General features: G+C 40.9%; 1 protein-coding gene across 2 annotated transcripts in view; it reads left to right on the forward strand.

Moving 5' to 3' along the window:
- Nucleotides 1-21494, forward strand: part of TASP1 (taspase 1) — a 663695-nt gene that overhangs the window by 443307 nt on the left and 198894 nt on the right. For both annotated transcript variants that reach the window (XM_089690787.1, XM_089690788.1), the window contains exon 5: nucleotides 15922-15990. In XM_089690787.1, coding sequence (XP_089546913.1) covers nucleotides 15922-15990 — 69 coding nt within the window. The remainder of the gene's footprint in view (nucleotides 1-15921; nucleotides 15991-21494) is intronic.

Here is a 21494-nt window from a genome sequence, read left to right on the forward strand (position 1 = left end):
TTTAGAGGCAGGAAACAGGAAAAAAAAAAAATGAACTAATGGACTGCAGACATAGTACAGGAGATGACCAGAGACTGCGGACGTAGTACAGGGATGAGCAGAGACTGCGGACATAGTACAGGAGATGACCAGAGACTGCGGACATAGTACAGGGATGACCAGAGACTGCGGACACAGTACAGGAGATGACCAGAGACTGCAGACACAGTACAGGAGATGACCAGAGACTGCGAACACAGTACAGGAGATGACCAGAGACTGCAGACACAGTACAGGAGATGACCAGAGACTGCGAACACAGTACAGGGATGACCAGAGACTGCAGACACAGTACAGGAGATGACCAGAGACTGCGGACACAGTACAGGAGATGACCAGAGACTGCGGACAGCACAGGGATGACCAGAGACTGCGGACAGCACAGGGATGACCAGAGACTGCGGACAGCACAGGGATGACCAGAGACTGCGGACAGCACAGGGATGACCAGAGACTACGGACAGCACAGGGATGACCAGAGACTGCGGACATAGTACAGGGATGACCAGAGACTGCAGACACAGTACAGGAGATGACCAGAGACTGCAGACATAGTACAGGGATGACCAGAGACTGCGGACAGCACAGGGATGACCAGAGACTGCGGACAGCACAGGGATGACCAGAGACTGCGGACAGCACAGGGATGACCAGAGACTGTGGATAGTACAGGAGATGACTGCTGACCTTTGGGGAGGTGGGGAGCGGGTACCTGAATTTGACAGGTACCCGCTCCCACTTCCGTGGAGTTGTTCTTTCATCTTACCTGTTCCTCTATCCAGCCGCGCGCTGTCTTCCCGGCTTCTGTAATGGCGCTCGGCATGACAGCCGGGTGCCCAGTGCACATGAGCGAGAAGCACTTGCACTTTGTGATTGGTCCGGCGGCTTCTGGGATCTGTCATGTGTCCCAGGTGCCGCCTTACCATTCACAAAAAGCACCGCTTCTTGCGCATGCGCACTTGGCACCCGGCTGTCATGCCCACACTACAGAAGCCGGGAAGACAGCGCGCCGCTGGATAGAGGAACAGGTAAGATGAAAGAACAACTCTACGGAAGTGGGAGCGGGTATCTGTCAAATTCAGGTACCCGCTCCCCCCCCCTCCCCAAAGGTCAGCACTCATCTCTATAAGGTCCCGCTGCAGAGCTGAGCGGCCAGCCCGGTATTCTGCACGGCGGCGGTGGAAATACCGGACCGGCCGCTCCATATTCGCTCCATAAGACGCACTGACATTTTCCCCCCTTTTTTGGGGGGAAAAAAGTGCGTCTTATGGAGCGAAAAATACGGTATATGCAGAGAACATTTCTAAAGCATATGTGATTTTTCAATGGTGCCATTCACATTGTACTTTTACCTTCATTTAGGTTCCGTCTGTTTAGCTGCATTTAGAGTTCTGTGTGTCCAGGATCCAATTAGACACTCTAAATGCAGCTAAATATGCTTTAAAGTAGGAAAATCTAAACACAAGAAAACTGATCTGAGGGGCATAAGGCCCTTCACACAATTGAGCTTCAAGGATCATTCTGTCCTTCATGACAGTTTAGTGTTCTCAGCACAGACAGGTCCAACGTCTAGCCCCACTGCAGGCAGCCTATCAATGTCAATGGCAGGCTGCAACTTGATGTGGCTGAATGCTCTACTGAGAGGCACCCACTGAAGACCTGCGTTCTGGACTTTTATCCCTGAATGTACATAGCTCCAAGCATGAGGATCACTTGATAGAGCGTTTAGCCCCCTCCAACTGCAGCATACACAGATTTTGACAGACTGCCTCCAGCAGGGCCGGGGCTGAACCTGTCCATCCCGGGCTCACTAAAATGTCAGGAAGGACAGACTGATCCTCAAAGGACCCACGTGCAGGGGACCTTAAAGTTATGACTTCTGCTGCTTTAGAAAAGCTACATGTAAATATGCCAATGTAAATGAGGCCCTGCCTTGCTCTAAGTAGGCAAACTGACCTATCTTCAAGAAACAGCTTTCATTTACTTGAGTGTACTAAAATAATGATCTATTGATACTGAGAACACCTTGTCTCGTGTTTAGATTTTTCTTTGTAATTGGTTGAGTCACTTTGTCTTGATTTCTGAAATGATTATCTGGACTGGATGAATCCTAGACATTGTACAGCCAAAATAAATAGACAAATGACAAGTGATCTTCTCCATTGTTTTAACTGAAAGCTTAAAGTGGTTGTAAACCCTTACATTCACCCATTGAAGTAACAGGTGACACAGAGAAACAATTTCTCCTATATATGTTGTACCTGTATATCTGCAGTCTGCTCTTCTCTACATTTGTTCAGAGTGCTGAATTTATAAAGTTTTTGTGAGAGTTCAGAAAAAGGTGGAGAAGAGCTGAAGTTACACTCTGCAGAGCTCAGTAAGAAGAGCTCTAAGAGCTGATTGGAGGGAAGAAACTCTCCCCCCTCCACACAGCACACAGAAACAGAGCTGAGGCTTTCACTCTGCTGGAGGTCTCTCCCCTGTCACCATTATCTCTTGGTGTCAGAAAAACTTGTCAGAAGTGACTCATGAAGATAGCAAAGGAATGAGGCAGCAGACAGAAATGACACTTGGTGCTCTTAATTGAGACACTATAGAGGGATATGCTTTGTTCATATTTCATGTCTGAGGTTTGCAACCACTTTGTTTTTAGCTGCTGGAAAGTAGGGATTTGATGGATTGTTTGTTAGAGGACTCCTACCTACTCAGTTTCCAGTATCATTCGTATATCTTTTTCTAGTGTCTCTTAAATCATGTCAGGTTTATGTGCTTAATGTTTGTGCACAATTAAATTATCACAGTAGTTCAAGCAGATTTTTAGGTGCCAAGAAATTTCACACTTGATTTAAAAAGTGATATAGAGATAGAAATATAAAATTAGTAAACCTGAAAACTGGAAATTCAGCACTGCCTAAAAAATGCCTAAAAATAGAGAGCAGCTGAGCATGTGCAGAGCAGGATGAGACCGTGTATTACTAGATTTTGAACAGTATAGGCACTTATTTGTAATGTTTTACATAGCTGTACCTGCAAAAGGGGCCAGCCTGAAGTGGTGTAGCAGGACTTCATTTTCTGACTAAAGTTTCACGTTAAGGAAAATTTCATCCCAATATTTTGTTTTAGCTTTGGATGGTTTGGTAAAGGCAAAAAACATATATTCACAATAAAGATTATGTTATATGATCATGTCTAATACCAGAGTAATAACACTGACATTTTTGCACAAATATTCACAACAAAATCTTGCTGTAAAATATTAACATCTGCCACTAATGATCTTCGTAAACATACCAGTGTGCAAGTGCTGGCTTTAAGCCAGATTTTCCCATTTGTGTCTCTTTTCTTTAATGATCCTAGTGTAATGCAATACAGCTTACTGCAGGGCCCTATACAAAAAGAAAAAAAGTGCCATTAATTAGGGGTGTAGCCACCCATCATAAATCATTTCCCTGACTCACCATTATTAGGTGTGGATTCTAAACCATATAACACTAATAAGAAAGAAGTTAGCAGCTGTCAAGAGCAGACCTGCCAAAATACGGTTTATTATGAATCCTATGCGGAGTAAATTATCATGTGATCCGATTCTAGTACGGGAAAAAAAAAAGGGTCCTGCACCTTTTTGATGCGGTGCAATTTGAGCCATACATAATGTATGGCTCAAATCACACCACACACAATTTACATGTGATTCGCAAAGGAATGCAGTGCGGTTCCTGTGCGAATCACATGCGATATACCGCACCGCATTAGTGTGAATGCAGGCTTAAGGATGGTACAGAGACGTAAGGATGTATAAATGAACAAAACTGATTGGCTACTAATGCTGATATCCCTCATTCCAGTCCTTTTGCTGTTTTGCAGGGGATTGCATGATGCTATTATCAGGTAGAATCCGTTACTAACAGTTTTTTTTCTTTTTTTAGAAAGAGGTTATTATAGTTAATGTATAGCTGGATTAAGTGACTGTTGCTGATTTTAAAAATAAAAAGCTCATTCTGCCAAAGAAAAGGTATAAAGTAGTGATGCACTGATCTATTGGGCACTGCAAATTATCAGCCAAATGTAGGGTTATCTGCGTTTTGCTGATAGAAAGGAAAAACCTGCTGATAATGATAATTGATGAAAAATCGCACCCCATTGACTTCAACGCAGAATTATGTCCCATTGGCTTTAATGAAAAGTCACATCCTATTGACTTCAGTGCAAAATTGCATCCCAAAAGCCTGTATTTAATTTTTTTAATTTTTTATATATATTTTATTTTCTATCCAATTTTTGTGTGTTAATTTAAATTAAAGTTATTTTATGTTACTGGATTCTATTTTTTAAATTATTATTTAAATTCATGATATTACTTAAAAAGTCTAATATAATATTATATATAAAAAATATATTTAAAAAAAAAAACTGTCCATTTTTGTTTCGGTTTTCGGCAAAGTGCATCCTGAATTTTTGGTTTTAGTCCAGAATTGTCATTTCAGTGCATCACTAGTATAAAGTGTGTATACTTACCTGCTGCAGTACCCATGTTCTCTGTCTTCACTATCTTGCAGGTCAAAACCATTGGCAGAAGCTTCAGTTTCTGAAACAAACTAAGGGTTTACAATCGCTTTAAACCCTAAAATTTAAAGTGTATGTAAACTCTCACATTGAAAAACAACCCATTCAATGAAAAGCAAGACATTTGTGTATACATATAAAACCACTATAAATACCTTTTTTTTCTCCCCCTTTTATATACAGCGGGTAGAATAAGTATTGAACACGTTACCATTTTTCTAGGTAAATATATTTCTAAAGTTGCTATTGACATGAAATTTTCACCACATCGGTAACAACCCATTTAATCCCTAAATACAAAGAAACCAAAACAAATAAGTTCATAAATTAATTATGTTAATTAACATTGAATGACACAGGGAAAAAGTATTGAACACGCTAACTGAAAATTATTTAATACTTCTTACAAAATCCTTTGATGGTAATGACCGCTTCAAAAGGCCTCCTGGATGGAGAAATTAGTCTCATGCATTGCTCAGGTGTGATTTTGGCCCATTCTTCCACACAAACAGTCTTCAAATATTGAAGGTTCCGTGGCCCTCTTCTATGAACTCTGATCTTTGGTACTTTCCATAGATTTTCTATTGGATTCAAGTCATGTGATTGGCTGGGCCATTCTAGCAGCTTTATTTTCTTTTTTTTAAACCGGTTGAGAGTTTCCTTGGCTTTGTGCTTGGGATCATTGTCTTGCTGAAATGCCCACCCTCATTTCATCTTTATCTTTCTTGTAGATGGCAGCAGATTTTTATCAAGAATGTCTTGGTACATTTTTCTATTCATCCTTCCTTCAATGACACGAAGTTTGCCAGTACCGTATGCTGAAAAACAGACACACACCATGATGTACCACCTCCAAACTTTACTGTTGGCATGGTGCTTTTGGGGTGATGTGCAGTGCCATTTGACCTCCAAACATGGTGTGTATTATGGCATTCAAAGAGTTCAATTTTGGTCTCATCTGACCAGACTATATTCTCCCAGTATTTCACAGGCTTGCCTAAATGTTTTGCAGCAAACTTTAAACAAGTTTCAGCATGCTTTTTCTTCAGCAATGCAGTCTTGCATGTGTACATGCTGTGGGGGTTGAGTGCATTACTTATTGTTTTCTTTGAAACAATTGTACCTGCTAATTTCAGTTCTTTCACATAAGTGGTCCTTGTCACTTGGACAAATCGTCTGATAATTCTTTTCACTCATCTGTCAGTATTCTTGTGAAAAGCATCTGGTTGTGGTTGGTTTATGGTGAAATGATCCGGATTATGGCCCCAACAGTGCTCACTGGAACATTCAGAAGTTTAGAAATCCTCCCATAACCAATGCCATCAGTATATTTTGCAACAATTAGGTTGCGAAGGTCTTAAGAGAGTTCTTTGCTTTTACCCATCATGAGATGTTTCTTGTGTGACACTTTGATAATGATACACCTTTTAATAGACCATCAGTCGAGACTGAACCAGCTGATAATTTTCACTGACAAGGGGCAGGATTGCTTTCTAATTAGATTTCAGCTGGTATCTTGGCTTTTCACTCCTTTTTGCACCTCCCTTTTTTATGTGTTCAATACTTTTTCCGTGTGTCATTCCTTTTTATTACACTTAATTTCTGAACTTATTTGTTTTGGTTTCTTTGTAAGTATGGATTGCATGGGTTGTCACCGACGTGATGAAATTTGTCATGTCAATAGCATCTTTAGAAATATATTTACAGATAAAAATGGTGACATGTTCAGTACTTATTTTACCCTCTGTGAATGGTCACTTAATCTCTATTCTTGGCTGCATAAGGAGCTGGGTAGGAGAAACAGCAACACCCTGATCTTCTCAGTGAATGGCTGGGCAGGTCAGCACAAGTGTGAAAATTAAAGGTGAGCAGACTGAGTTCCCACCATAGGTAGAGAACTGATCACACTGTGCTCTCATGCGTAGTATGGTCAAATTTTAATTGGAAAGCAGAGTGACTGGCAGGAACACCAGGGATTTTACATAAAGTAAGCAATAAAAAGAAGACAGTATATTTTTTCTTCATAAAAGTGCATGGTACAGGCACACATCAGGAATATGAAATGCTGGGCTTACATATTTTTTTAAATACAAATTAGTGCTGCTAGCCTGAGCACTTGTCTGCTGTTTGCTGTTCTTTCAAAGGTTGCCTGTCTTCTACTTTATAGCCTACCAAGGTTTGCTGCCCCAACTTTCCAGTTCTCAGCTACTCCATTTCCTTGCAAAGTCCTATGGAGCTATCTTTTCATTTGCATTTGCAGAAGAGTACTACATCCCAGCATGCAGACACTGCATGTGTGTCGGCAAGAGGATTTTTTACAATAATGGCACAGACATGTGTAATGGCACTAGAGAGATAGCCTGAGCGTGTTTTGTGTATGATGGGGCACACTTGCACATTGGTGCTGGCACAGGCAGCCTGAGGATTTTGTCAGTGCGGGGGCACACATTTATGATGATGCTAGCACAGATGGACCAGTAGGATTTATTAATGGTGGGGCATGCATGCTCGATGGTGCTAGGAAAGATGGAACTTATAGTCATGAGGACGGGATCAGGAATCTTTCAATGACGTTCGGAGTTTGTTCACACCAACTGGGAGTTTGGGGAAGCTGCACAGAGGAACCTACAGCTAACAACTGGCTTAAAATGTGTTTCTGGACATTTTTGGAAGCAGTTATTTATTGTCCAGTGCTAAATAGGTAGGATTTAGTTTTACTTTTTTCGAGTTTTGATTAAAATAGACAGATATTCACATTATATAAGAAAATGTACTACAGCAATAATGAAACCCAGACTATTTATATTCTTTATTGCTTTATTCAGATAGAAGTATTGAAAAGTGTATTTGGTTTCTTTGTTCACCTGCCTGGTCTGTAAGTGTCTGAAATAAAAAAGAAAAAAAAAAAGTGTCTGTGCTGTTGTAAGCAAATATGCTTTTTTTTCCCTCAGCAACTGTTTAGGACGATTCCACCCTGCCATTTTAAAGCAAGCCGATTATCGTGAAAGGCGGATTGATTACTACAGAGACACACATATAATTCTCCTTTTAGAATATATCTCAGAACTCTGTTTATTCTCAGTATTAGAAACTTTCTGTCCTTTTCATGACTGCAGGTTGTTAAGAGGTTCCGAGAAAGGTTAAAGAGTTCAGATCAACCAACCTTGGTGGTCCAAACGTTTTTTTATTTGTAGCAATTGACTATATTTTTGTTTCTGCTGTTACTGTCAAGCAAATGTTACATTGTTTTAGGCTGTTTTTTGGCTTTCACACATGGTAGCAAAGGAAATAGGGTTGTCGTGTGGAAAAAAGAATGCATACTTTTTTTTTTTTTTTTTTTTTCTTTTTCTTTTTCCATATGTGTGTGTAATTCACTTAGTCTTTGTAATTCAAATTTTAGACACTTGCCAACATATGAACACACTAGAAAAGTATGTGGTTCCATCTCAGAAAGGCATTAGGCATTCATCGCAGTGGCCAGATTAGGAGAGCCACTTTCGTGAAGGATTCTTTGTCTCTTCGTTATATAAATTGTATTTTCATTAGTCTGTGCTGCCTAATTTGGCCCAGCATAAAAACATCTCTTGACTGGAACTGAATACCTAAGACACATGGTAGATAATGTCATTTCGGTGGTAATGATTGTGGCTGTGGGATTGGTGCAGAATCTGAATGTTTGCCTTGTTTCTGGAGCCAGTGAAAATGTAAGTTTGGCAAATGAGGACACCAATATGGCACAGAGAGTTTCAGGAGAATATTTATGTGGAACTAGGAAAGGATTCTGTTTTTTACTAGGCTGGTCATCCTTTTTTTAAGGCAATACTTCCTGCTAATCTTTACAAATGTGCAGGTGGGCTGTTTTTCATGTCATGTTTTGCTGCAGCCACATCATTATTAAAGGAAAAATATAGCCAAAGCTTTTTTGGCTACACTTCTATGGATCACAGGTCGGCTGAAATCACAAAGCCTGTACAGGCTCTGAAAAGATCCCTGGCTTGAGGCAGTCGCTCCTGCCCCCTGCACAGCCCAGCGTTCTAGTGAGCATTCGAGGGGCAGAGCAGAGAGCCGAGGACTGACAGTTAAGGCTCTCTGCTCAGAGCAGAGGGGAGAACTGAGTGATCAGCGGTGTCTGATCACTCAGTTCTTACTGCAGAGCCAACGGATGACAGATGCAGCAATCGATCCATCCACCTAAGTGAGTATGTTTGTTTTGTTTTTTTTTGTTTGTTTTTTTTAAGCCCATACTTCTCTGGCTGCCTTGGGGAAATATGTAGGCAGAATACATGTCTGAGTTTTACTTAATTTTAGCCACTTAAAATTTTCTCTACAGCAGGTAGGTGAACTGAAGGACATCAATAAAAGGTAGGGGCCAATCAGACCTAATTCACCTGTGCTAGCAAGGGACATGTCGACAGGGGTAGTAAGCAAAACAATTACCTCCTCAATCTGTTGCTGCTTTGCTGTCCAGTGACTGAGATAACCTAGCTCTGTTGCTTATTGGCAACAGAGAAAAGTCAGGTCACCAGGCTTGCTGTGCTGTGTGGCAAGGCTGTGTAAATCTCAGGACTGATTAAAAAAAAATTTAAATTCTTTGGCAGGTGAAATCTGTGTATTTCAACTTTTATATTTAGCCATTGGCCTCAGCTTAAAGTAGATTAAAATCAAGATATTTTCTCGGTAGGTGTTTAACGTGAAAATTTAAAAAACAAAGTGAAATAAACTGATTTATGTTTTTTGTTTCCTCATATCTTTTACTGACTATATCTGATATTAGCATTTCCTTTTTCATTTGGATGGGAAATTAAGCACTTCACTACCATCATACATTTCAGAACTGTGGAGTGGTGGTTATGTATTTCTGCAGTGCCATTTATAAATACTGGCCTGTGAACCACTGTGATCTGAGCAATCATTAGACTGTTCATATAGCAGGTATGCAAAGCCTTTTCCCTCTATGTATAACCTGTCTGATGTGCTGTCTCTGGTGCACCATGTCATAGCTTACTTCTGCTGAACTACTTCAATGCCAGCATGTTTCTTCATTTTCAAAAAATTATGGAAAAAAATAATCACCTTGGCACATCTGCTGTCCAAAAAATGGATCATTTTGGGGGGTTCATATTGTCCTGGCATGTCAACAGAAAATAGGGGAACAGCTTTTTTTGCACTTTTTTTCCTTCATATACTAGAAAAAAAAATAAAACCCAGTGGTTATTAAATACCACTAAAAGAAAGCTCTGTCTGCCTCAAAATGATATAGACTTCATTTGGATACAATGTTTTATTACTGAATAATTGTTGTTCAAACAAGTGGTTAAAGTACACTTGTGTATTGGAGAAACCACTGAATAGTGCATACCATAAGGCAGTGTTTTTCAACCTTTTTTGTGCAAAGGCACACTTTTTTCATGAAAAAAATCACGAGGCACACCACCATTAGAAAATGTTAAAAAAATTTACCTCTGTGCCTATATTGACCATATAGTAATTCATCCCCCATAGTAATTCATCCCCCATAGTAATTAATCCCCCATATAGTAATTCATCCCCCATAGAAATTAATCCCCCATATAGTAATTCATCCCCCATAGTAATTCATCCCCCATATAGTAATTCATCCCCCATAGTAATTCATCCCCCATAGTAATTCATCCCCCATACAGTAATTAATCCCCCATAGTAATTCATCCCCCATATAGTAATTCATCCCCCATATAGTAATTCATCCCCCATAGTAATTCATCCCCCATAGTAATTCACCCCCCATATAGTAATTCATCCCCCCTATAGTAATTCATCCCCCATATAGTAATTCATCCCCCATATAGTAATTCATCCCCCCTATAGTAATTAATCCCCCATATAGTAATTCATCCCCCATAGTAATTCATCCCCCATATAGTAATTCATCCCCCATAGTAATTCATCCCCCCTATAGTAATTCATCCCCCATATAGTAATTCATCCCCCATAGTAATTCATCCCCCATATAGTAATTCATCCCCCATATAGTAATTCATCCCCCATAGTAATTCATCCCCCATATTAATTCATCCCCCATATTAAGTCCCCAAGCCCCCCCTGTGTCAATTCACTTACCTTTGCTCCGCGCGTTCCTCTCGCCGTTCCGGTGTAGCATGAAAATCTGTCTCCTATGAGGATCTGTCCCCCTCGACGTATCTGCGCATGTGCCAGTTTCAGGCATTAGCAGCCGATCGGCGATCTCCGGCACATGCGCAGATACGTCGAGGGGGACAGATCATCCTGACAGTATCGCGCTCCGCGGGCCGGATTAAAAGGTCCGCCGGGCCGTATACGGCCCGCGGGCCGTAGTTTGCCCATTGCTGTTCTAATGATTGGTCTATTTGTGAGCCGAGGCCACATATTACGGATGAAATTGCAATTTTTCCCACGGCACACCAGACAATATCTCACGGCACACTAGTGTGCCGCGGCACAGTGGTTGAAAAACGCTGCCATAAGGTGCCAAATCATAGTTTTTTAAATCCATCTTGCTGGTAGTACTGCTAGAGGCACCTAAAGTATTTTTCTCTAATGCTTGGTGCACTCTGTGCGTTCTGGTTGCGGGTGCAGGAATCACATCGGTTCCTGCACCCACAGCCAAATCCCAGTGGTCTTAGGAGACACACAAGGCTGTCATTCACTCTGAATGGAATTCCCATGCATCTCAGCCCACAGTGCGATTGCGGGTGTAGGAACTGTAGGGAAACTGCATATTCAAAAAGACCATGCGGTTTCCCTGCGGGCGCGTTTCCAAAAAGGTGCATACACCTTTTTTTGTGTAGAAAGGCGCCTACAGCAGCCTATTCAAATAAATGGGCTGCCATGCCTAAGCAAAGCTGGACCGCATGTTCAGCAATAGTGTGAACCAGGGCTAAATTGTCACTTTTAAAACTCAGTATTTGCATATTTTGTTTTTTTTTAAACACTATGCCCCCCTATCCCCCTCACACCACCACCTTACTGCTCAGATGTGCTATGTAGTATGATTGGGGTGATGCCTAATCAAACCATGGTATGGAGTCAAGATAAAATGGGGGGGGGCTTGTACAGCTCTTTATGGGGATAACTGTACAGATGTATATTGTGGCATCTCATGGTACCTTCTATTCAGAATGTTGATGCAGTTTTCTACACTGGTTACCTATGCATACATATTGTTCATTGTATTTATTAAAAGGTTATATAATACAAATAAAAGTAATAAACCAGTATGCATATATATAATGTTGTGCTAAACATCACATAACGGAAAGGGCCATTTTTCAAAAAGTGCATTCTAAAGGAATGAAGGCCCGATTGATAGAGCCTCAATGTGTATATTAACAAATATAAACCAAATAGCCTCATAATGGATAAGTCAAGATACTGCTACTCAGTGAGAAAATGTTATCTATATAGCAAATTATAAAATAATATGGCCAGAGTAAATTCACTGCAGAGTATATGTAAAATCAATGTAAGCATATGTCAAATTCATAAAATTTTTCTCTGAAAAAAAAAAAGAACAAATAGCCCTAAACAGTGGTACAAGTCTTTAGAACAGAGCAACCATAAAGGAAGAAAAGTAAGAGAAGAGTAAGGGGAAATTAGAATAGAAAGAAGTGAGAGAAGGAAGTGGGTAAGGGTAATACCCCATGCCTGGGACCACAACTCTTTATGCCTACGAAAGGATTCGAGAGATGTAATGCTCTCTGGTCAAGTTTGGGAAAATTTATCCAAAGGGTCCATATTTTCAAAAATTGACTATGTCCTCCGAAATGGCAGCCAATTTTTTATTGATCATTGTATCATTTAGGAAGTTTTTAACTTCCTGGAAACTCAACGTAGATGATCTCTAGGAGCAATACTTTGGTGGCATTAAATAAAGAAGCCAATTAATTTGGTCATTTTGCGATGTGGTCCTCAACTGGATTCTTACGTAGGTTACTATCATGAACTATACATATTAGGAAGTGCACTCTAATCCACAGTCTCTGTGCTTTAGGGCACGCCCACCATATATGTAATATAGTTCACCCCTGCAATACCCTATATTACTTGTAGCGCCGCTCAAAGTGCTCTGGTAAAGCCGGTGCAGACTGTCTTATGCTTAATCCAGAAAGCAGGGAAGTATGAGGGATGAGAGATGCCACATACCACTAGCTCAACAAGTGAAGTGATTAAGGTGAGGAGTCTATGATTAAGCCCTGATGGGTGGGGCAAAATGCATCAGAGGCGGGGCTCAGGAGGAGCTCATGGCTGAGGCCATTCACATTTCTCTTCATCTGTTGAGCTAGTGGTGTGCAGCATCTCTCATCCCCTCATAGTTCCCTCCTGCCTATTACCTCAAAGGCAAAGGGGGGAATACTGAGGAACAAAATCTGAGGGAGTTAAATACTTCTGCATCAAAACTTTATACAAATTTTCCATTGCCAAGATGTTTTGCGAGAACTTATAGCTATGGAAGAACAAATGTCTTTCCAATCTTTCTTCAGGATAGTAATGCTGAAATCATCTTACCTCCCATGCATACTTCTGATCTCTCTGGAGTCTCCAGTGACAAAATTCTGATTGCCACCAAAAGTGTCATTTTCTCAATATGAAGTTTCCTTTTAATTAACCACTTGCCCTCCAGAGGATTTACCCCCTTTCCTGACCAGGCTATTTTTGGCGATACGGCGCTTCGTTACTTTAGCTGACAATTTTACGGTCATGCAACATTGCACCCAAATAAAATTTATGTCCTTTTTTTTCGCCACAAGTAGAGCTTTTTTCATTAATATTTGATCGCCTCAGCAGTTTTTATTTTTTGCGCTATAAACAAAGACCAATAAATTTGAAAAAAAAAATATTTTTTACTTTTTGCTATAAAACATATCCAGTAAAAAATGTAAATCAAATTTTGTTATAAATTTAGGCCAAAATGTATTCTGCTACATGTTTTTGCTAAAAAAAAATCACAATACATGTAAATTAATTAGTTTACATGAACGTTATAGCATCTACAAATGCCAGTATATATATTGGATTATTATTATTTTTTTTTTTATACTAGTAATGGCGGCGATCAGCGACTTATAGCGGGACTGCAGCGGGTATTCTGACACTGGGGGGGGGGACTGAGTAACTACCACTGACATCCCAATGACATTAATACAGTGATCAGTGCTAATGACACTGGGCAGGAAGGGGTTAACTTCTTGGGCGATCAAAGGGTTAACTGTGTGCTGTTTTACTGTGTGTGCGGTGTGTGTTTTACTAGGGAAACATGCTGCTTTGTATTGCTTTGCTACCCGGAGATGCAAAATCACATATATAAGTTTTTTTGCGGAGCCCTGCTACCCTGTAGCAGTAGTTTTGCTATAGGGTGGCGAGGAAACGGTTAATACATACAAGCACATTATAAATACCTTCCCCCACTTTTTTTATAATTGATTACATACCCTCTGTAATCTAATCTGCATAAGGTGATCAAAGAGCTGTGAGAGGAGAAACAGCAGCTCACTCATCTTCCCAGTGAATGGCTGGGAGAAGGGGCGTGTCAGTCTGATCATTGGAGGAGAACAGGCTGAGTTCTCAGCACAACCACAAAACTGACTACGCTGTGCTCTCCTGCCTAATGTTGTCAGATTTTAATAGGTAACTAGATATTTCAAACAAAGTAAGCCATGCAAAGAGAACAGGATACTTTTTCATGCAAACACGTGGTACAGCCGACACTTGTATGCAGGGCTTTTTTTCTCAGAGGAAAGGTGGTGGAACTCCCCCACCCAAACCTGGCCACGCCCCCATCAAACCCTAGGACCACCCCTTTAGAGAACAGGAATGCAAGTAAAATTTGGGAGGGGCTTCCGATGACATCATTTCCCGTACATACCATATAAGGGAAATGATGTCATCGGACCCCCGGCTGCCTCTTGCATGATCTGCATGAAACACATGCATAGATATAAAATGACTAATGTACTGACACCAGAAACACATGCATAGATATAAAATGACTAATGTACTGACACCAGAAACACATGCATAGATATAAAATGAATACCGTACTGACACCAGAAACACACGCATAGATATAAAATCAGTACCGTACTGACACCAGAAACACATGCATAGATATAAAATGACTAATGTACTGACACCAGAAACACATGCATAGATATAAAATCAGTACCGTACTGACACCAGAAACACACGCATAGATATAAAATCAGTACCGTACTGACACCAGAAACACATGCATAGATATAAAATCAGTACTGTACTGACACCAGAAACACACGCATAGATATAAAATCAGTACCGTACTGACACCAGGAACACATGCATAGATATAAAATCATGGCAGGCCGTTTGTAAACGTCCAGCATAGATATAAAATCAGTCTAGCATGCATGTGTACCCTGTCTGGTAGATGTGCCTGCTCCTACAGGCTCCCCTAGGGTTGCCACCTTTTCCTCCAAAAAATACCGTCCATCACTGAATTTATCTTTCCTGTTCCTCATGCACAGGAGGGGCGCTCTCGATCGGCGCCGCTGAGCGCTGAGCAATTGCGTTCTGAAATAGTTTAGGTGGGCTCAGGTGGGTGAGGATAGTTTAGGTGGGCTCAGATAGTTTAGGTGGGCACAGGTGGTTGGGATAGTTTAGGTGGGCACAGGCTGGGGAGAGAGTAAAAATTTAGAGCAATACATGATACTGCAGTCAGTGACAGGGAGCCGAGCGCAGCTTACCTACTCCAAGCTGTACGGCCCCTGCGTCCACGCTGTCACTGCCGTTGATGTCGCCGCGCCGCCCCCGATGTTTACACGCCGGCGGGGGGGGGCGGTGAAGCGTGCATAGTGTCCTCGCCCATCGTCCGCGCCCCCGATGTTTACACGCTGGCGGTAGAGGGGGGGGGGGTGAAGCGTGCATGTCCCCGCTCACCGGCTGTGAGCAGCGGCAGTGACAGGTGCCGGGCACGCGCAAGCATGACATAAACAAGCCGCGTCCGGCACCTGTCACTTTCGCTGCTCTGCATAGCTTGTCAGCTCTGCAGAGGCAGTCGGTGAGCGGGGACAAGAAGAAAAAGGTGGCGGAACGCAGTACCGCCGCGTTCCGGCAGAAAGAAAGCCCTGCTTGTATGTATAAAATGTTGGGTTTACATTTTTTTTAAACCACTGTTTCCCACTTGAATTTCATTGATCTGTTTTAGGTGGAATTGCACCTCAAGTCACAGCAACAATTAATTGTATCAGACTGACATCTGTGAAGTTATCTTCTAACACACTGAGTTTTGATACAAAAAAATAATTCTTATTTACTGTTTATGCGCAGGCAATTGAAAAGTTACAAGCTGGGGATCTTGCAACAGATGCTGTCACAGCAGCTCTTGTGGAATTGGAGGTACAGTATGCGTGAACATAAGAGAAACAACTGTTGCTGCAAAACTGTGTATAAAAGTGCTAAATATAGAAAAAGAGCAAACCATTCAGGATGCAAGGCTATATAAAAATACAAAAAGACAAAAAAAACATCTAGGACGTATCAATGCACTCAGCTGCTTTCTACAGTTCCTTAATAATACTTCAATAATCCAGTGAATTGTACCATGTGATTAAGGAAGCTCAATGGGAACTTTAATATTAAAGAAAATGTTAAATTATCTACTAGTTTCTTAGAACCTATGTAATAATGTATAGCATTTTTTCCCTTATATCCCAGTGTTCAGTGCTGGTGTTCTTAGTATTCATCTGTGGCATTGTTGTATGCAGGGGAGTTTTGGGTGTAAAATCTCCATTTTTAAAGCAAATCTATTTTTTGGGCCATTCAAGGCAAAGCAACAGATTTGCTTTGGCCTCTCATTTATTACCAACAGCAAATACTACATGTTCTTCGCCCATCAGCGACTTCATTCAGTATGGGTATTTGAACATGAATTGCTAGACAGTGCAGCTGCAAGGGTTAGGAAGGGCTTCTTTCAAAGCTCTTTTACCGCTTCTTGAAATATGCAAAACCTCAATATTCATAGCTTGGCCAAGGAGCAACTTTAAAGCCTGTCCTACTTTTGGGTGTCTCCATGCTTTTTGACTGTTTTGATGGCAGCACAACAAGAATAGGTTAATAGGAATATTATAGTAAAGCAGTCTTTAGTAAAGCCTGCCAAAAGGTGACTGCTGGTACCTTTCAAACTCTTCAGTTTTAATTTTGGTATACCCTGTAACCCTGCTTCTCAGGTTCTTAGTAAGCTCATCACTTGGACTTGGATTTCTGCTCTGCCTGAGTTTGTCTGGTCCTTTTGCAGATCTAAGCCTCTCATCCAACTCTTCAATGATTCTCTTGGCTGGTAAGGCTTTGCTTTTGTATTGTGGTATGGTGGACTTACCTTCAAGTTACAGCACCTACTTTAAAGGAACTTTTATATACATTTTCCACAACCTGAGAAATAAATTACCTGGGAGTGAAACTTACCCCTTCACAGAAAAATCTTTATGAAGCAAATTATATCCCATTGTTAAACAAAATTAGGGAGGAACTGAAGAAAATGGGTGGAGGAAACCCTTCCTGGTTAGGGCGTATTAATTTGATAAAAATGGTAATTGTTCCCAAGATCCTGTATAAATTTCAGATGATTCCCATTAAACTCCCAGAGCTGTGTTTTAGGATAATTAAAAGAATGGTAACAAGATATATATGGAAAAATAAAAAACCTAGAATAGCTTATGAAGTGCTAAGTAGAAACAAAGAGAAAGGTGGAGTGGGAGTACCGGATCTCAGAAGATATTACAGGGCAGTTATCCTAGCAAGAATCTTTGATTGGATGCAAAGGGTAAAAATTGGGTCACAATAGAAAATACACTTAGTGGAAAGGATTTGAGTAGGATTGTTTGGGTGTCAACACAGTTTAGAGAATTAGCGGAGAGCACGAGTCCATATACTTCGGTTGTATTAAGGGAGTGGGATAGAATGCACAAACAGAGGAATTGGGTCTTTAATTCACTGCTAATGCCATTAAGAAATTCATAGTTTTTTCCCCCAGGTAAAGAGGAAATTACAGGAAAATGGATTAAGAAGGAAGATGCTCAGCTGAGAGATGTAATGGAGGGGGTAAATTTAAGGACACTGGAGGATTTGAAAAGGGAAGAGGGAAAGATTTTCACTAAGATAGGTATATGCAGGTATAATCAATTGAAACAATTTGTGGGTAAATTGATGAAGCCTCTTAGAACTAGAGAAGATTGGAATTTATTTGAGAAGTATTTGGAAGTTTGAGGTGATGGGAAGCATGGCACTGGAAAAGTATATAAAATCCTCACTGATTTAGATAAGTTAAAATTAAGATATATAGAAAAATGGGAAAGGGATTTAGGGGTGGAGTGGGAGGAGCACACACAAAGGAAAATATATAGACTGGTACATGAGAATGTCAGTATCCGTGATGTGGAAATGAACTACAAATGTTTGATAAGGTGGTATGTTACACCGACGGTAGAGCACAAGATGAGTGGGGAGAAACAACCTTGGTGTTGGCGAGGGTGTGGAGGGTTGGCACGATGTTTCACATATGGTGGGAATGTTCAAAAATACAAGTACTTTGGAGAAAAGCTATAAATTAAATTAGGATTATTACTGGAACTGAGATTGGATTGGACCCTGAAACTTGTCTTTTTCATAATACAAAAATATCGGTGAATAAATATAAAGAACTGGGTATATTGTGCTATTTAAACGCAGCAAAAGGTTTGATACCTAGGTTTTGGCGTAAAGTTGAGGCGCCGGAGGAAGAGGATTGGAGGAATAGAGTGGATCAGATTGCTAGATTGGAGAAACTATACTACATACAGGAAGATAGGATGGAGGCATATTATATGAAATGAGAGGAGTTTAAAACAAAGAGGAAATAAGTAAATTTGTAATTAAATACAAAAAAAAGAAAATATATAGTACTTTATCTTCTTTCTTTTAAATCTTTGTACCCAGAGGATGTGAGATAAAAGTTGTTCAGATAGATGTCAGGGGTCCATTGAAGAGGGTTGGGGGGGAGGGTGGGAAGTGGGTTAAGGGGAGGAAAATGATATGAAATAAGTGGTTTTATGAGAATGTTTTTTTGTTGTATTGCTATATTGGATTTTGTATTGTCATATTTGAAAAATAAATAAATATTTAAATGCTAAAAAAAAAAAAAAAATTTCCACAACCTAATATTTATATATTTGTTATTTTTTTCAGGTACTTATATAGCGCCATCCATTTACGCATATATATATATATATATATATATATATATATATATATATACATACAGTGAAGGAAATAAGTATTTGATACCCTGCTGATTTTGAATGTTTGCCCACTCACAAAGAAATGATCAGTCTCTAAAAATCGAATGGTAGGTGTATTGTAACACTGGGAGACAGAATAGCAACAAAAAATTCAAAAGAAATGCATGTGTAACAAATTATGCACTGATTTGCATGTTCATGAGGGAAATAAGTATTTGATCCCCTGCACAAAACATGACTTAGTACCTGGTGGCAAATCATTACGGTTTGGTGGCTGATGTTTGGCAACTCAAACTTTCAGCTCCCTCCACAGATTTTCAATTGGATTAAGGTCTGGAGACTAGCTAGGCCACTCCAGGACCTTAATATGCTTCTTCTTGAGCCACTCCTTTGTTGCCTTGGCCATGTGCTTTGGGTCATTGTCATGCTGGAACACCCATCCACGACCCATTTTCAATGCCCTGGCTGAGGGAAGAAGGTTCTCATCCAAGATTTGATGGTACATTGCCCCATCCATCAACCCTTTGATGCAGTGCAGTTGTCCTGTCCCCTTAGCAGAAAAACCTCCCCAAAGCAGAATGTTTCCAGCACCATGTTTGACAGTTGGGATTGTGTTCTTGGGGTCATAGGCAGCATTCCTCCTCCTCCCCCAAACATGGCAAGTTGAGTTGATGCCAAAGAGCTCGATTTTGGTCTCATCTGACCAGAACACTTTCAACCAGTCCTCCTCTGCATCATTCAGATGTTCAGTGGCAAACTTCAGACAGGCCTGGACATGTGCTTTCTTGAGCCGAGGGTCCTTGCAGGCACTGCAGGATTTCAATCCTTGTTTGCATAGTGTGTTACCAGTTGTTTTCATCGTGACTGTGGTCCCAGCTGCCTGGAGATCGACAAGATCCTCATGTGTATTTCTGGGATGATTCCTCACTGTTCTCATGATCATTGACACTCCACGAGGTGAGATCTTGCATGGTACACCAGACCTAGGGAGACTGACAGTTGTTTTGTGTTTCTCCCATTTGCGAATGATTGCACCAACTGTTGTCACCTTCTCACCAAGCTGCATGGCAATAGTTTGGTAGCCCAGTCCAGCCTTGTGTACAGTTGTGTCCAAAATTATTCAACCCCCAATGCTGTAAAGGGGTTTAGGGACTATAGTGTACATTTGGAATTGTATTCAGAATCAAATCCTACAAGGACGTTGTAACTACCCAAATGCAACTAAAATGACATCAATTGTTTATGTAATACAGTAGTAAATGGTTCTTATGTGGTTTCTTCATTGCCACAATTATTCAACCCCTTAAAGACTACCACTCTGAAGAACAGAGGTTCATACAGGTGCTTTCCATCAGGTATTGAAAACACCTGTGGATGTCACCGAGCAGCAATCAAGCATAATAAGCACCAATTAGGCAGCTTTAAAATGACTGTGATACTCAGCTCCTTCTAGACATTTACTGGTGTGGTTACAAACATGGTGAAGGCAAGAGAATGGTCCAGGAAGACAAGAGAAGAGGTGATTTCTCTTCACAGGAAGGGCAATGGCTATAAGAAGATTGCAAAGATGTTAAACATACCAAGAGACACCTTAGGAAGCATCATTCGCAAATTCAAGGCAAAGGGCACTGTTGAAACGCTACCTGGTCGTGGCAGAAAGAAGATGCTGACTTCGACTGCTGTGCGCTACCTGAAGCGTAGAGTGGAGAGAAGTCCCCGTGTGACTGCTGAGGAACTGAGAAAAGATTTGTCAGATGTGGGTACAGAAGTTTCAGCCCAGACAATAAGACGCACACTGCGTAATGAAGGCCTCCGTGCCAGAACTCCCAGGCGTACCCCCTTGCTGTCTCCAAAGAATAAGAAGAGTCGACTGCAGTATGCCAAAAGCCATGTGGACAAACCACAAAAGTTGTGGGATAGTGTTCTGTGGACTGATGAAACAAAATTAGAACTGTTTGGGCCCATGGATCAACGCTATGTTTGGAGGAGGAAGAACAAGGCCTATGATGAAAAGAACACCTTGCCTACTGTGAAGCATGGTGGAGGGTCAATCATGCTTTGGGGCTGTTTTGCTTCTGCAGGTACAGGGAAGCTTCAGCGTGTGCAAGGTACCATGAATTCTCTTCAGTACCAGGAGATATTGGATGGAAACGTGATGCAGTCCGTCACACACCTGAGGCTTGGGAGACGTTGGACCTTTCAACAGGACAATGATCCCAAGCATACCTCCAAGTCCACTAGAGCATGGTTGCAGAGGAAAGGCTGGAACATTTTGGAGTGGCCATCGCAGTCACCAGACTTAAATCCGATTGAGAACCTCTGGTGGGACTTAAAGAAAGCAGTTGCAGTGCGCAAGCCTAAGAATGTGACTGAACTGGAGGCCTTTGCCCATGAAGAATGGGCGAAGATACCCGTAGATCGCTGCAAGACACTTGTGTCAAGCTATGCTTCACGTTTAAAAGCTGTTATAACTGTAAAAGGATGCTGTACTAAGTACTAAGATTGAATGTCACTTGGGGGTTGAATAAAACTGATAATGCTGTGAGCACAGAAAAGACATTTGTGGTTATTTCATTATAACTGTTATGTTATATTTGTCTGACCTACAAGTGCCTCTTTAATGTAAAT

This window comes from Staurois parvus, unplaced genomic scaffold (genome assembly GCF_062004578.1).
Source record: "Staurois parvus isolate SC_StPar_1 unplaced genomic scaffold, SC_StPar_1.0 ptg000543l, whole genome shotgun sequence".
Classification (NCBI taxonomy): domain Eukaryota; kingdom Metazoa; phylum Chordata; class Amphibia; order Anura; family Ranidae; genus Staurois; species Staurois parvus.